This window comes from Dreissena polymorpha, chromosome 5, assembly GCF_020536995.1.
Source record: "Dreissena polymorpha isolate Duluth1 chromosome 5, UMN_Dpol_1.0, whole genome shotgun sequence".
Taxonomy (NCBI): domain Eukaryota; kingdom Metazoa; phylum Mollusca; class Bivalvia; order Myida; family Dreissenidae; genus Dreissena; species Dreissena polymorpha.
In genome coordinates, this window is record NC_068359.1 from 39,099,615 (window position 1) to 39,113,632 (window position 14,018).

The following is a 14,018-nucleotide window of genomic DNA, read 5'->3' on the forward strand; positions in this document are numbered from 1 at the left end:
ACCTGTAATCAATCACTACCTCCTTACTCACTTTGTACTCATCATGTCATCACCAACTCATCACTCACTCACTCAATCAATTATCATGTTAAAATATGCGCTTTTCACCCCCTGACTCAGGACTTACTTGCTCACTATTTACTTAATCCTTCTCGTGCTGGTATGTTTTGATTGTAGTTCAATACATTTGATGAAAACAAGCTTCGTAACTTCGACTTTTGTACATACAGCAATACATGTAAGAGGATGGGAATAAGACAGTACAGCAAGAGTCGTTGTAAGAGTCAAAATAAATTGTCATACCTTTTTTCAGTATTTATCATTCTTTTATGAGCAACTCATTATAAGATTCTCTCATAGTTGTACTTAAACATTACCTTTGAATAGATTGTACATATACATCAAATAATAGCTACGTGGATGATAACTAGATAAACATGTTTTGTACAATTATTTTTTAATAATGGACGTTTACACTTTGAAATAATTTTAGATTGCGGATGCGAAAAGCAAGCAGTCTGTGTTCTACAAGGCTTCGAAAAGATGTAAGAAAACTTAATACTTGTTATCTTAAACTTATAATTGAAAATCAAATAAATAGAGGATATTTGTTGGATTCGGTGTAATATCGATTTTAATACACGAGTGATGATAGAAGATGCGCCAGTCGTGAAAATATGTCTTTTCTGTGATCACGAGTGAATTAAAGTCAATATTGCAGAGAATCTAACACATTTTCTTTTCATTTTATGATTTTATTCACCGTTTATTTACATTGCCAAAGAGCTTAACTTGAGAATTTTACTGGAATAATGACGTTATTTCGTCAAAAAAAATGACGTCATTCACAGTAAAACAGTGAAAAATATCGATACTTTTCACTGTTATGTTTCACTGTTGGAAACAGTGAAATATCAGTTTTAATTCACTGATATTACTCTATAAACCACCGGAAAGCATAAAAGATTTTTTTTTACGATTTTTGCTCTTTATAAAGATTAAATTTAATAATATCAACTAACCTATGTAATTAAGCTTTTTTGCAACAATTATTGTTATCGGTACATTGCATGACGATACTGTGGATATTGTACTACATGAATCTCGAAATATTTTGTATCAAAGACGAGATGTAGTTGATACCAGTATTAGTTTCATTTTCGATGTTTTAATGTAAGCAAATTAATAGAAAATGATCGATATCTGAATAGTTATAGTATCGAATTTAGAAAAACGGATCTAAACTTGAAAGAATTACACGTTTAGGATCTGGCTTTATAAGTGTAATCATTAAAGATTTTAAACTACATAATTGCTAAAAATCGAAAAAAAAAAGAAAAAAAAGAAGCTGCTTAGTGCTTAGTTACTTTTAGTTACAAAAACAATATATTTTTTCAAAAGAAAGTCGGAATTGAAATAAACACTGAGTTTTGTTCTGTACTCAACACACAATTAAAAACAACAACTTATTCGTTACGTCTTCTCGGATCCCCGATTTTCTCTCGTCGCTTTTAACGAGCATTTTCAAACACTAGGTTATTCGGACACCATCAACCTTGGTTAAGTTAAGATGAACTCCATCATTTTTAGCGTTGGTTTCGTGAATAAGGTGATCATATAATACCCAATATTTTCCTAAGAGAAAATAACATTAAAACTTCAGTACGGTTAATTGATGTATGCATTATCAAGCAAATATAACCATTTGTATAATTATAAATGTTCGAAAATCATTTCAATAGTATAAAGACATTATTTAACATCACTCAAATGTTTTGAGGTCAATTTAAGTTAAACAATATAGTATTCGCATTATTCGTAATCAGACTGATTTATTTAGGTTATGTGCATTAAATGACATGAATAAAGTGAAACTTCAGCTGAACGAGCAGGAAAGAAACTGTAGAGTACCACGTGGCCCTTTATTTAGGCTATGTTCATTGAATGACGAATGTCAATCATAAACAAAGTGAAACTTGAGCTGCACGAGCAGGAGAGAAACTGTAAAGTACCACGTGGTCCTTTAATTATGGGCAGGAAAACATTGCCAGACAGGGCTACACAGTACCAATCAGTAGAACACATACACGCAACACACATACAAACATAAGTAACACTTAAAGGGCAACACTTCTATCAACACACTTTACTTCAATAAATGTAATTAAAGACGTTATTAAAACGTACCATTATAAATAAATATTGATACATCGTACAGCACAACAACAATTTAACTATAACTTAATGATCTTATTAAATGCGTTTGCATAGACACAGCCGCGCGCTATTTATGGAAAGAAGCTTTGTTTTTAGAGTGTTTTTACTTGCCAGCTAGAATACATTCACAAGCTTGGAAGACAGTCTTAACGTGTAGTGTGTACAAAATGATAACAAGAAATGTATGTTCTATGAAATGTGCTATTATCTTTTTTGCCCCCCCCCTACTTATTTGAAAAACAAAACATACCCTTAATATAGTCTCATTATTATATTAAACCTAAAAAAAATCAAGTTCTGGGCAGACACACATATAATACCATTACGTAGTAACCTACTTGGCATCCCTATATTGTAAAATTAAAGTTGCTTTGACAGTGTTGTTTTTAAGACTAAAAAATAGTTTTTTGTTTCTGATAAATATCATACAATCATTAAAATTTTGTATTAATATGTTAAGTACTAGAAAATGTATGAATTTAACATGTCTATAACTTTATTTAGACTGCTTATACATGTGTGTTCATTTTTTATCTCCATCATATATATTTGCATGAACTAAGACACGAAAATTTGCTTGATTCTATTGACACCCAATATCCCCGCTGCCTGCAACTTCCGCAAATAATATAGGTCAAAACGAATCTTTGAAAGCTACGCAAAAATGTGTTTGAACAATGTTGTTTTCGTGCGTATCATACTAAGTTATTTTAAGAAGTGACTGACATACCACACAGGTGCATTCCTGGGTCTCAGTGTGATGTTGATCTCTGTGCGAATGGAGCCACGTGCGTGAATACCAGACGAGGTGACCAGTGTTTCTGTTCCGGTGGGTTCACTGGGAAATTATGTAATGAAACGGCAGTAAGTATCCGTTTAAATAGGCATGTATGTTTTGTCTTATTTTGCAGACGCACGTCAGATTAAGGTAAATACATCTTGCTACATCTTGTTACTCATCATTTACAATACAAACACATGCTCATCATTTGCATTTTCAATTTAATTACCTTTTCAAAGAATGTTAAAGTATGCATTATCACAAAGCAGTTCGAAATTCTTTTATTCATTTTAGTGTCTTTATCGAAAAGTTTTGATTAGTGATGTGCTTTAAGCTGCAAGCAAAAATACATTAAGACATTGTTTTCATAAAAAAAACTGATATATAGTATAGGTTTCACTAGCTCCTCATTGAACATGATATAATAGGATATGATCATCTCATTTTTTTGCCTTTTGCACTAATCATTACATATCAATATATATTTTTTACTCTTTATCGATTAATGGATTTTAATTAATATCTGGAAGAATGTCACAAACATATTTTTGCTGTGTTCCCTAAAGTGAATTATTTATACAGTTATTTTAATTTTTTGTTCAATAGTTCATCTAAAGCTTACACATTTTCCTTAGTAAAATTGTGCTATTCCCTATTGATTGTCGTACTCAAAGTAAACCTTTGACAAACTGTCAAATATGTTCTTATAATATTATTTTACGGCCTATTTGAAGATTTACACATTTTCATTTAATAGATCAGCTAAATACAGAATGCTCATGGTGACCTTTTATCATCGAAAGTTGGTCAATATATGTAAGCGAATGCATGCTTGCGGCGTCAAATAAACTACACAAATTATATTCCTATACCGCTCGCCAGTTTTGATACATTTTGCAGCACAGTTCTCTTTTAAAATATACTTTTCAAATTTGCTAAGGATCACTTTTTATAGTATTTGTAATTTGAAGTTCATCCCTAGCTAGATTCATCCGGCGTCACGCATCAATGATAAATCAATACATAAAAATAAAATCAAAACCACACATTCTAATATCAAAACCTGCATAATATAATGTAAAAATAAACAGTGATCCTTACCAAATTTTGAGTAGTTTCGTCAGCACCGAACAAAATTGTTAAGCATCATTTTCGAAGCCACGAGACACAAAGTATTCTATTCTTATAAACATTCGATTGTGTGGTCCTCTAAAAGACTAGCACCTTTCGTATTTGGTATTAAACTGCATATTGTGGTCCTCTGGAATAACTGTTACAAATATTATAATGAGGTAAAATATGTTCACGCCCTGGGGGTAAAATACTTCACATTGCTTAAAAATAAAGATATATTTCAAATCCGTCTCTTTATAAACTGATAGACCCTGGGGTTTATATTTTATGCACGTCCAGAGCTTTAGGTCCTTTACAATAAATATGCACATCATGGCTCGGGTGAGCGACCATGGACCCTTAGGACTCGTTCGTTTAAGGTTAAACACATTATGTTATGTGTCATGCTCTTTTATTTGTTCACTGGCGTGATATGATTAAACACTTGCATAAGTAAATACAGTGAAAGAGTAAAATAGCGTCTCCGGATAATTATTTGTGTTTGATATTTTTTAATTGTATTTTACAGTTTCAACCAAAAGATTATTTTGATTAGGATTTTTTAAACACGTATTTGTGGTAATTATGTGGCACTGACTTGCGCTACATGCTATTACTTTATTTAGAACATATAAAAGAGCAAAATACAAACGAATTTCCACCTTCTTACTGTAACAATTCACATATGACTAATCAGAAAATGAAGTTGGTATTTGATCGTATCTGCAACAGAGAAAATATCATTTGTTCTAATGGTAAGTCCTTGTTTCAGAAAATAAAAAAAGCATTAAATATTTCTGTTACACCGGATAATTAAAAGGTCTTCAGTATAAAAAATTTACAATAAACTATAGTTTGCATTCTTGTGATCGGTTTTCCAACATTCTATCTGTTATGTGTAATCAAAAATTTAAAATCTTTTACCTACCCACTTTGAGTCATTTAAGAAATTGACAAATAATGTTTGGTTGTCATGTATATAAACGAATTTATTAATCTATATAAATATAACAGATAAAAACTGTACAGATACAATTCGCCCGTTCGTTTGAACCGGTACAACCGTGTGAGCGGTCGGAAAGTATATTAGTCTCAAAAATACAGCTTTATCTGTACAGCTTTGATGGATTGCAATGGTATTTGGCACAATAGATTAACATGATGGGATGACGTGTCATGCTCAAGAACCAAGTCCCTAGGTTCAAGGCCATTATTATTATCAGAGATTAATTTTGTTTACATAGCGCCATAGCGTTGTCCAGCATGAATAGGGTGTTAAGAAATAATCAGAAATAATCAGCGGGATTAGACAGAGTGTTGTGCACGAAAACCCATCCCCAAGTCCACAGTCAATGTCACAATTCGATGTTTGATCTAAGACAGTCGTCGTAATGTTTTTCTGAAGTATTTTTTGGTCAGAGTGCATAGATTTAAAAAAAATCAATTAGACAAACTTAAAGATGAGTCAGAGTGTTACACACTTGTACCTATCCGTAGATCAAGGTCTTAATTTAAGTTCCTCAGGCCTATGCCGTCGTTCAGCAGGTATTAATGTTAAAATAACCTGGCAGTTTTCACAATTATTATTGAAAGGTGTTAAAACTACAATAAAAAGGTCCAAGTTCATGTCACTGTTATAGGTCGAAGTTAAGTATCCGATGCGCCCCTAATACCGTATAATTTTGCCCTGCATTAATGGATTTCAAAATAGTATTATAGAAGTGACGGTCAAAGGATATAATTTAAGGTCAACACATAGACTGCAGTATAAAATACGATTTTACATATTCACTTCGCAGAAGTTTTTAACCATACCCTGATAAGGTAGCACAAGCAAAATAAAACACATTCGTTAGGTCAATAGGTCAATTTTCAATTCAAGGTCAACGTTTAAAAATGAGAAAGCTCCGAATCTCAAAGACATTTTATTTACGTGCATATCTTTGTGACTGTGCCATCTTTTGTGTGTTGGGTAAACTTTGAAATGCTCATCTTAAAATATATCACTTAATGCTTTTGATATAAACAAATGATTATCTTTATTGACATTTTAATGATATTGCTACTAGGCAACTTTCCATCTCTTAAGGTATTTTCGATTTGAGAAATAATTTAACACATTTTTTGAGTGTCCCTTTAAATCATCTATCTTTATCAATTTCGGCTCTTCAAAAGAGACCGTGCGGTGCACACAAATTTTGCATACAGTTTGTTTACATCACATATATTCAATTTGATAAAGGCATATTACAATTACATTGTACAGAGACAGTGTATGTTTCAATTCACAATAGCATGTATTTGTACCAATACAAAATGTGAATGCTATTGGCCTATTTAGTATTGTATGCGATGTGTGTAAAATTTGTGATTGTGTTTCCCCAAATTCACTTATATGTGTGTGGTTTGATACTTATAATCAGGTAGGCAACTTAGGCCCATTGATAAATAAGAAGTATATTTAATAGGGCTCCATTATGGGTCATCTGAAATTCATAGAAGTGCCACAAAGCAGGATGGTAAAAAAAGGCGGACAATCGGTAAGCTTGTGCAGAGTGGAAAGCCCAGCTTCAGAAGAAAAAGTTGTGTACACTTGGTGAGTCAACCAAATCCCTATTATATTAATAAGTGTATCGTTTAAATAATATCCGCGTAAAGTGGTCGATTGTCAAGTTCAAAGGGAGTGTAACATGAAAACGTTTATCCATTACCTAGAAACGCTTGGGTAATAAAAAAATTATGTTTTTTTGCCGTTAGGGACAATGACCTGCTTACAAGTTTGATTATATATCACATTCGCATTGATTTGACTGGGACAAAATGTATCTTGACAGGATATTGGAAAAACCCGGCAAAAGGGGGACAATTTATGACATGAAAGCACATCATTAAGAAACCTATTACAACTAGATTTTGACCCATTTAACTACTGCACTTTTTGTGCTGATACTTATGCGTCTATATGCACAAGAATTTCTTGATTATTAAAAGAGATCTAAACAAACTATACATTTTCTGGCACTGTTTAATGATTGCTAACTAGTTTGATCGAGTGATAGAGAGTTAGCATGTATTTCCGACTGACATATTTTCAACTAGCCTAAGCATATATAGAGAAGGGCTAAATCTGTTGTTTCGCATGGTGAGTTCGGGGCTAAATAAAAGTGTATATGCCTTTATTGCTAAATATATATCATTCGAATTAGTTAGTTATCGAGTTATCTCCCATATAAACAAGTTTTATTAAAATCATCATTCAAATCATTCGTTGTTACACTTATTTAAATGTAATATAAATGCAGGTTGTACTTTCATAGGGTTATACAGATTTTTACTATAAAAGTCGGGATTTTTAAGAATGTTTATTGGAAGACCTTAACCAAATTTATTTGCACAATTCTACTTTTGTTCAAAAGCATAAGTTCTTGGTGATTAAGACATCTTTCTGGATTTTGTTAATTTGTTTATGAAAATGTTCTTAGGTATAACTGACCCTTCACAGACTTATTAAAATTGATTAAAATTAAAACTTAAATTGATTAAAACTTATTAAAATTGATTTGTAAAAAAAAAACACAACCTTCAGGGATTAAGGAATGTATAGTATTGTATACATAAGGATTATTGATTATTGAAACATGAATCCCACTGCTTACATACATATGTCAAGACATACGATGGAATCATTTGTATGCAATTGATACATATTTTCTCCAGTTTCTTTAAGATACAAAACAGAGCAATGGATAAACTTCGGTCACATTGGACCTCCAAATATACAAACGTGCTTGGCCAAGCAAAAGTTATTCGAAACTCTGTGACAACTGTTGTTTCGGCTTATTTGCCAGATGTGCAATTACAAAGATACATTGGCTAAAGTATTGTTATTCACTAATGTGACCTAGATTGTGTTTTCGGTACAATAGAAGTCACGTCACACAAGTTAATCGAGTTCCAAAATGTTCTAGTCTACATTGTTTTGATATATGTATTGTTTCTTGTGTGAGGATCTCTGCTGTTAGTTTGAAGCAACATCCTAGACATGTAAGTATAATGTACAACCATGATGATGACAGTAACATAAACCCATGCTTCTAGAATGGTTTTAGTGCAGAAAATATGAACTCGTATTTTTACATAAATTAGTCATTTAATTGTATCAAGTAGTCGCCACACTTTGAACTATATGTGCAGTACCACAGAAGATGATAATACACTCTAATTTATATATTATATAGTTGTTGTTGTTGTTTTTTCAAATGAGAAGTGTTTAAATGCTAACAATTGTGGTCAGTCGTCTACCAAACCGAGTCAACATTTTTCTTCAAACATAACAATCAAGTCAATTTTAGCATTATTTGTCAGGAATGTTCCAGTGGCCAACATCATATTGAGTTGGCGAGACCTTAAAGGCTAAACCTGCATGTTATGTTCGGCTCGCTTGTACAGGATGTATAACTCTATATTATTTAAGGTACATAAACCCGTTCGAGCGCTTGCGAGAGGAAGGACAGAAGTAACATCGTGTCTGATAAATGCAATTTAAAGCTGTAATATTTTCACCGGCATTGTTTTATACATCATAAATAGCTTACACATCTGATGAACATGATCATAAGTTTAGCACACCCCCCCCCCCGCCCCCCCCCCTACCCGTCAGTTAACCGAAAAATAATATCATCGCTTTCTAATTGTTGTCCTTAACCAAGTTATGTCAATTAAAAAAATATCTTGTACAGTTTCCTTTGTGACCCTTATCAAATTTCTATGTTTTTTTTATTTAAAGCCCATGGTAAATCTTGGTAATATATAAAAAATTCTACAAGCTTTTTTCAAGTAATGCGTTATACTATATATATTTTGCAGGTATTTTAAAGAAAAGACTATTGAAGATTACAAAGACCGTACTAAGTTGAGAGATGGAGAAGGCTTACTGTTGGTAAATGATGTTTACCATGATGCATTCATACATTTTTAATAATATTAATTTAAGAAATGGATTAGGGAAATAACAGCCGGAATAATTGCTTCTCGTCGCTAAATTAATTTCACCTTTATGAATTGATTGTATTGTCTGTACTGGATTAAAAGTTCACAATGGCGCATATTTCATGTCTCTAGCTCACTTGGTCATCTGTTGAGAAACCACGTCACACTGTTTACCTCGACATTATTTAGGTCAAGATGGATAAGTAAAATTGGGTCACCGGGTCAATCTAAGAAAAATATTGCACCGCTCCAGAAGCCACATTTATGACTGAATATTCATGAAAAATTGTCAGAATGTTCATTTAATTGGCCAAGTTCGAATTCAAGTCAAGTAGGAAATAAATTTGATCACTATGTCAAATATTAAAACAAAAGTATTACTACTCCGAAGGTCAAATGTATTATTCGTTCTCAAGAAACATGGTCACAATGTTTATATTGGCTAAAACTAGGACCAATTTGAATCTAGGTCAAGTAAGGTTAACAACCTGGTATTAAAAAAATCTTGTTTTAAAACAGAAGCCTTGTGCATGATACAATTTGGGCTGGAATATTTATCTTGATATTATCTATTACAAGTTAGAAATATTATCATATATAGAAAACAAAACTAGGCCATTATGTCAGTCCTTAGAAAACCTTACAGTAAATTCCTTATACATTGTAGCATGAAAATGTGATTATTTTATACAGGGCAATTACAACAATAACTCAATTGTAATTAAAACAATATCAATGTCTCCAGTTTAAATATTTGACAACAACTGTTTGCACTAAAGCGCTTAATTCCTATCATTTTCCTGTGTAATTAATGCCTTGATTATTTGTAGATTAATGACTTCAATGTAGAGTTTGAAGGTAGATACACCTGTGTGGCAAGAGCGGGAAACGTAACTGCGGAACACACAATAACACTTTCCATGGATGAATGCTTTCTAGGCAAGTTACGTCTAAGTAAAATATATAAATTTATTCATACATGACGATTGATACATCAAACCTTTCTGATTGAAGTTTATTTCAATACGAAAGTAGATTCATACAATACCATTTCGTGTTCATCTAAGTTTTTATTCATACAAACATAAGTTTGTTTAAAGCTCACACATTTATGAAGCTTGGAAGATAACAGGTTAGTGTAATTAATTAGAAAGATGGTCAATTTCGAACGGTCACCTTCACACGCAGGTCACCGGATTACTATTCAGGAACATGGAATATTAAACAAATTTTAAGTAGCCGTTCACGAAAGCTGCTTTTTGGTACATCTGCGTCGCCAGTAACGGGAGCGACTTTTCCTCATATAAATCTTATGAAATCTTTGAAAATGTACTTGTTAGTAACCTATGTTTTGTTTTCAAAAAACAGACACATAAGTAGTAAGAGCTTTAATTGTTCAATATATCCTGCTAGATTGAACAAACATGACTTCTTGTGGCGGGCACATGTTTTCTTATTTAAATATACTTGTTTTGAACTTTAGAATTTCTTTTTTTTATAAACCACTGCTTGAATAACACATTATTTGCAGCAATGTTCCCTGTGTAGACCTCTATCTACGTTTATAAAACAAATCCGCTTCGTGGATTACATAGCCGCCATGAGTATGGTAGTTTTCCCTTAAAGTTCATTTTTAAAACTTTCATTTTGAGAATATCTATTTGAATTTCCAAACTACTGTCCTAATATAAATCTAGATGTTCCTTATTCAAAAAGCTACAGTCCTGACAAAAACAACCCCGGTGGTGGTGTTATGTTTTTTGCAAATATTGTGGTTAAACGACTTGATATTTTAATTATGATATTAGTCTTCAGTAATTTTTCTTATGCAACCTTCGTCCAAAGCTATTTTAGCAATACGGATGGGCAGTGTTAGTTTTATTGACTTAATTGAACAGAAAAGCCTTCACTTCCAAGTGTTTATTGTTTGAAGTATGGAAGGTCTGCATTTTATACTTCTAGTATTTCCATTTTGGAAATACAGTAAACACATTGAAGCAAATTACTCTCAAAGTACCATTTATGCAAGCCCCTAGAAATCATTTTCTAACGCCCAAAATTTATCAGTCTAGTACGATCCAGATTAAGCTTTAAAGAAAAGATCTAAATTGACACAATTTAAATACCCAACTATACAGGAACGATTATAACACAAGTCTTGTTCGCTAAATGTTGTATGAAAATGTTAAACATTTCTGTCAAGTTATTTACCATTCCAGGAATAAGTTAATTCTTTAATGATATTGATATATATCAAAATCACCCAAAATGAGAAAACACGTGCAGTGTTACAAACCTATCAGTAGTATTTAAAAACGCAAGTTTTATTAAGCACAAGAAGCTTACAGCTCTGAGTCCCGTAAACTAGACTGACTGGTATAATGTGTTTTAAATAGTAAGGTCATATTACTAAAACCACGTGATTTAAGTTTTCTCTGAGTTAAGTACAGATGTTCATTTAAAGTAGATGATGTTCCAATGGTTGCGCCATTCTAAAATCACAACATTCGTTGTGTGTCTTTAGACATTGACGTAACGTTCAAGTAACACATGTTTTTGTATATGTATTCTTAGGGATCAATGGTCCAAAGGATACTGTTGACTACACCGGTAGAACTGTTATTCTGTCATGTTCGATTGAAGAAGCCGGCGACATTTGGTGGGAGAAGGACAATGTGACAATAGATATAGGAGGACAATTTCACGTAATATTAGAAACAGATATTCTTTACCTGCCATTTGATACTGTGAGTTAATGGGTTAATGTGGTTACCTCTTAACATCAATCGTAAGGACAAATATATATCTATATTTATTCAAATTTATTTAAACCATTTAAACAGTCTGGAGCTACTTCAAAACTGATTGCAACACAATTATATCCAAAAGTAGAAGTCCTTTTTTCTTCTCAGTATGTGACTATATGTTAATGTGTTTTATCAACGCGGTTGCAATTTGTATGTGCTAAATACCACTCATTTCGTGACATCATTTACACGCGCTACATTCAGGCAAATAAAAAGGTAAAACTATTTTTACGTTCATAAAGCCTTTATTTTTACTACGGAAAATCCGATGGATATCTGTTTAATGTGTTGTGTCCTAAATGGTTATAACTTTAGTTGTGTTTAAGATGGCTTTGTAATAAGGAGGGTACTTTCTTAGTAACTATGAGTTGTTAATATTAATATAGACGGTTATTCTACGTTATGATTCATTGCAACATTGAAGCATGCACAGTTTCATTAACAATAGAAGGTGTACATGAAGCATGACATTACACATCAGTTATTTGTGTTTATATGATTGGAACCTTGAAGAAATGTGAAATTAAGCATTTAGTGCATTTCCATACATCTCTTAGGAACTACGTGCCCAAAGTTAATTGTAAGCTTCATTTGCTTGATGAATTGAGTACTGAATCATGGTGTTCCGTTTGAATGAGTTTCCATTGGTTACGGGGTTTCTTTCAAAACAGTTTGTTGTGTAATTCCCTTTCATTTTTTTAAGATGACATAGGGAGCTTAAGAACTTAAGAAACTTTGGACTATGATTTTCGGTTCATATAAGTGTATTTTCTTACAATTACTGTACATTGACTACCTTTAAATATATAGTAAGTGCAATTTCTCAGCAAACTTTTGCCAGATTTAGAATAAAATATGCAGGTACTGTTCAAATTTCTATTTCTCCACAGCTTATGGTAGGAAAACAATAATAAGCATGTTAAAAACTTTCAATGTTGAATCAATGAATGCACATGAGAGAAAACGACATATCTTAAAGATAAAGCATTTCAATTACGTCAGTTTACTTACGTCTTTGTAAAAGTAAGCTCTTTTAAAAACTACTTTCTTTTCAACTTTTGCCTATGAAACATTATTATTGATGTTAACAAAGGGTACAATATTACACAACATAGTTTGTTTATATTTACTATTTTAAGTCATTTAAACATAAAGATTCATAGACTTAGGACATGTTATACATGAACAAGCTTTAGCTTTCAGTAAATAACAATTTGATTAAGAAGTATTATCACTTTCAGATTTGGCAGAGTAAGACTATAAACAACCTCCGGATTGCTATAGCAGAGGAACAGGACTCGGGTGTGTACACGTGCGTTGCCAGGGATATTACGGGCTGTAAGAACCGACGCAGTGCTACGCTCACAATACAGAACTGGGGAAAGCACGAAACATGTACGTTATAATTAATTCCACAGTTAACCAATTCAAGATGAGTTATTTTTATCAAAACATTAATTGAATAGTAAATTAAGTGAATTTACTTCGGTTGTCAGGCGGGTAGATTATAATGTTCATCATAAAAAGCAATAACTGAATAACCATATTGCAATGAATACATAAAAATAAGAAAATAAGAATTAGTGATACTGATTGGCGGCATGAATTTAAGTGAAATTATGACGGCTTTACGAAAAGAATGTACACAGTTTGATTTATTTGATTGTACAAAACATTTGTCCATATTGAAATATATTCAAATCATTGGCAGAAATATTTATGCTGATTAAATGGTATGTTAAGTAAACGAATCAAAGCTCAGATCACTAGAACTGAGTTAACGTCATATAAGAATAACATAGGTATGACATATAAGAATTCAAGCAATAGATCATGAAGAAGAAGAATTGCATCCAGCATTAAAGTGGGTTTTAATTTACAGGGCACAATCATTGTGAGAGCTAAAGATGAGACATATTAAGATATCTGAGTTATCATATATAGATACTTTATATTAAGAACACCTCTTAAAGAAGTTACCTATAGGTACGTCAAGTAAACTATTACTTAAATATATAAACATAATTCGCTCAATACGTATTTACCTTATTTTCCTATGTGTTGCCTGCTTATCTGTGATCATATGCGCAAATCTGTTCGTGCGACAGATA

The 14,018-nt window shown here is 32.2% G+C and overlaps 1 protein-coding gene across 2 annotated transcripts in view; it reads left to right on the forward strand.

Moving 5' to 3' along the window:
• The window catches only part of LOC127881247 (uncharacterized), an 84,414-nt gene that overhangs the window by 6,582 nt on the left and 63,814 nt on the right, over window positions 1–14,018 (forward strand). For both annotated transcript variants that reach the window (XM_052428993.1, XM_052428994.1), the window contains 7 exons: window positions 494–545; window positions 2,955–3,081; window positions 6,580–6,707; window positions 8,978–9,050; window positions 9,931–10,039; window positions 11,675–11,805; window positions 13,149–13,302. In XM_052428993.1, coding sequence (XP_052284953.1) covers window positions 494–545; window positions 2,955–3,081; window positions 6,580–6,707; window positions 8,978–9,050; window positions 9,931–10,039; window positions 11,675–11,805; window positions 13,149–13,302 — 774 coding nt within the window. The remainder of the gene's footprint in view (window positions 1–493; window positions 546–2,954; window positions 3,082–6,579; window positions 6,708–8,977; window positions 9,051–9,930; window positions 10,040–11,674; window positions 11,806–13,148; window positions 13,303–14,018) is intronic.